At 34.0% G+C, this 4,063-nt stretch overlaps 1 protein-coding gene across 1 annotated transcript; it reads right to left on the reverse strand.

The window, feature by feature from the left end:
• Window positions 299-1,099, reverse strand: LOC104738231 (protein FAR1-RELATED SEQUENCE 8-like). The gene has a single exon (XM_010458437.1). It carries the CDS (start codon window positions 1,097-1,099, stop codon window positions 299-301), a length of 801 nt encoding a protein of 266 aa, XP_010456739.1.

The raw sequence follows: 4,063 nt of genomic DNA on the forward strand, positions 1-4,063 counted from the left end.
CTCTCCAACTGATCTATTTCTCTTTTTAGGCAGTCTTCCACTCTTTATCCTAGTTTGTGGTGGTGCACAGAAAAATACAGCTAAAGAATCTGGAAATACCTAACTCTTCAAATCTCCACTTAGATCTCTCAGCATATGCTTTAGCCCATATATCTGTCAAATAGAAATGATCAACTAGTTTGTATTCATCCATGTTTGTACGCTTTGCAGCAGCAATGGCGTGAATGCAAAGGTGAACAACAAACTTATTCTTATCATCTTTGACCTCAAACTCATGTTGATCCACTTGAAAAACATCTTATTTCATTGCATCATTGAAGCTTAATAATATCTCCTTTGTAACATTTGGTGTAGCACACTTGTTGTGCTTGACAGCTTTTTCCTGTCGCTCATTAAACCATGTTGTAAGGGTTAACCTAATTGTCTCAAGAAGTGAAATCACTGGTAGCTCCCGAGGATCATTTAACATAGAATTCAATGACTTAGTAATGTTGGTTGTCATAATATTGTAGTAGTTAGATGGTGCATAACCACGAGCCCACTTCCTGAAATCAGCCTCTTCTAAATATTTGGCCAGTTTTGGATTATAATTTTGTATATCCCTAAAAGCAACTTCAAATTCCTGAAACGTATAAGCATTAGCTGCTGCTTCGACAAGAGGCAAGAAGCTTTTACTCCTGAACTTTACTTTGATGTTGTTTTGGAGATGAAATTTGCAAATGCCATGATGGGATGCTGGATACAATTCTGAAATTGCTTTTTCAATGGATTGAGCATGGTCAGAAACAAATACCAAATCTGGTTCATTAGGGATGATAGAGAGCAAACACCTAAAGAACCAATTCCATGCAATATCATTTTCTGAATCAACAATTGCAAATGCTATCGGATATAAGTGAAAATCTCCATCTTGTGCAGTACTTGCTAGCAAAGTTCCCTTATAGTTTTCTTTTAGAAATGTACCATCAACAACAATCACTCTTCTCATTAAAGAAAAACCTCTAATCGAATGTCCAAATGCGATGAACACATATTTGAATTTCCCAACAGGATCCAACTCAAGGTAAACAACTGTTCCTGGATTTTTTTTCCTTGCCATGTACAACCATTTCGCTAGATTTAAATAACTATCCTTAGCAGTGCCTTTAACCAAATTCTGACCTTCCTCTTTTGCTCTCCAGGCTTTTTTGTATGGTATTATACTCCATGATCTTTCCTGACCAACTCCATAATTTGTTTTGGTTTCAGTCCAACTTTCTTTTCTCCATAATTGCTGCAGTAAAAACTCCCAAACAATTTTGCAGTTTCTTGTCTATGGTTTTCATTTCTATGGGTTATGTCACAATTGTGTTCATGACAATACTTCTTCACCACAAAGAATTCAGATGATAGTAACCTAGTTGCACGCACTTTCCAACTGCATTTATCATTAACACATCCCAAAATAACTCTCGTTTTGTTTGACCATAAACATCTGAACTCAAACTTCCATTCAAGTGCCACTTTCTCATCTTCAACATCAACTCTTCCTTGTTCTTGAAATATTTGTTCACATATATATAATCAGCCCCTCTAGTCGAATGTGAACTTACTATAGATATAGGAATAGGATCTGGAAAAGGAACCAAATGCTATGAATAAAATCATTTTCCTTTTTCAGCCGTTGAGATCTCCATATCATTATGTGTCGTAGAGAAATCATTTCCAATAGACCGATCAAGTTCCTAGAAAAAATACATATATTAGTAAATGCAAAACGACATTTGCAAGTAATTATAGCTCGAATATCATCCTTAGAATTCTTGATATTCATCATTTTATGATTTAGGAAGGTTTTCATAAAAATATATGAATCTTGTCTAAAAACATATATTAAGTAATTTAACCTTGTGTATTTCATGTGCAATCGGATGTAAAATTCTTGTAGGGATCAGAATAGGATCTCCAGCAGCAGGCAAAAGAAATGAATTATTGGTCTTTTCTTTTTCAGCGGTTGAACATGTATCACAATATGGCTTAGAAACTGAGATGTCACTACCAAATGATTGATCAAATTCCTACAGGAAGAATTAATTTATATCACTATGACAAATTTAAGTATAAGAAAGTTACAGCTAAAACAAAAATAAGAGTCATGTATATATTAATTACTGATACACACAAACGTCCTATTTCAGGATTTCCTTGTATCTTTCTGATGAAAGTGCACACTTGGCGGTCATTGCAAAGAAAGATTGGTGGAGAATCTTCTACCACTAATTTCATCCTTGGAAGTTCATAGCTGAGTGTAATCTCTTTAACTAGACCATCAAGTCTGAAATCATCAAAAACAGTTTCAACTAATTCCTTGTACGTGATATTCTCATTAACTTCACAAAGTGATCCACCTTTGTTTGCATTGATGAAAAATCTCCAATGAAGTTTGTCATTTAGTTTCCACTCACCAAAAACTGAGTATATTTCCACTATACTTACACCATACATATAATTACATACACAACTTAGACAAACCTTCAAAAACATCATAGCACCAACCAGAAGTCATATGTATACTACAACAAAATTGATGTTATATTACCAATAACACCCACAAAAATGATTCATTTCTATTCTCTATTCACCTAGACAATATCAATGATATTCTTTAGTTAATCAAACAGAAAAACTTACAATTAGATCAGAGATGAATTGCTTGAATTTTTTGGATGGTACATATGATAGCCATCGATTTAGCACCTAGCTGAAGTTTCACGGGATCAAAGTAACGCTTAATGAAAGCTTCAATCGAGCGATTTAGTCTAATTGAAAAATCTGAGATCAGAAATGAAGATTTTCGATCGGAAGATTCATCAAAAGCTTCGCAGGAGAGAAATGTAAGAAAGATTGACAGCCATCGATTTAGCACCTAACTGAAGTTTCACGGGATCAAAGTAACGCTTAATGAAAGCTTCAATTGACCGATTTAGTCTAATTGAAACATTTGAGATCAGAAATGAAGATTTTCGATCGGAATATTCATCAAAAGCTTCGCCGGAGAGAGATGTAAGAAAGATTGATAGCCATCGATTTAGCACCTAACTGAAGTTTCACGGGATCAAAGTAACGCTTAATGAAAGCTTCAATTGAGCGATTTAGTCTAATTGAAAAATCTGAGATCATAAATGAAGATTTTCGATCGAAAGATTCATCGAAAGATTCATCGAAAGATTCATCGAAAGATTCATCGAAAGATTCATCAAAAGCTTCGCCGGAGAGAGATGTAGGAAAGATTGATAGCCATCGATATAGCACTTAACTGAAGTTTCACGGGATCAAAGTAACTTAATGAAAGCTTCAATTAAGCGATTTAGGCTAATTTAAAAATCTGAGATCAGAAATGAAGATTTTCGATCGGAAGATTCATCAAAAGCTTCGCCGGAAAGAGATGTAAGAAAGATCGAGTTTGATTTTTTTAAGATTTTTTAAATAATAAATATTGTTCTTTATTAATACTCAATATTAAAAAATATACTAAATTGAAACATTTAAGCATGTGTTAATTTTGGAAACCTAAAATAGTGTCATCCTAAAATATTTCTCCTTAAACAAAGTTTAAACCAACCGACATTATCAAGTGACTTGCCGGGATGTTTTTCCAAAAACATGGGAATATTCTTTTCTTTGTAAGATTACAACACTATTATTTTTTTAAACAGGATATAGAAACAAATATGTAATGTTCATAATTAAATGTTCTATCGCTTCCAGAAGATAAAAATTGCATAACTGTTATAAATATTATTTGACAGAGGCGTTTGTTTTTTTTTTATAAGGTTTGAATAGGTTAAAAAGTTAAAACTGAGGTAAGATTATTTTTATTTTTGCCAAAAGTGGAAACAACAAATACGACCCAAGCCACGTAGATCCGTATTTGTCGGATCGGGTAACAGATCCGAATAAAACGGACGGGTCTCTCTCTCTCTCCCACTCTCCCTTTCACGCGACTTGTTTTGTTTACTCTAATCTCAATTACGCTCTCTCCCTCTCTCTCTCTCTCTCTCTCTCTCTCTCTCTCTCTCTCTCT

The sequence above is a fragment of the Camelina sativa genome, chromosome 13 (genome assembly GCF_000633955.1).
Source record: "Camelina sativa cultivar DH55 chromosome 13, Cs, whole genome shotgun sequence".
Taxonomy (NCBI): Eukaryota; Viridiplantae; Streptophyta; class Magnoliopsida; order Brassicales; family Brassicaceae; genus Camelina; species Camelina sativa.

What these genes read in the sequence shown, in the direction of transcription:
- LOC104738231 (XM_010458437.1), bottom strand. Translation starts at nt 1,099, where the DNA reads ATGGCAAGGAAAAAAAATCCAGGAACAGTTGTTTACCTTGAGTTGGAT.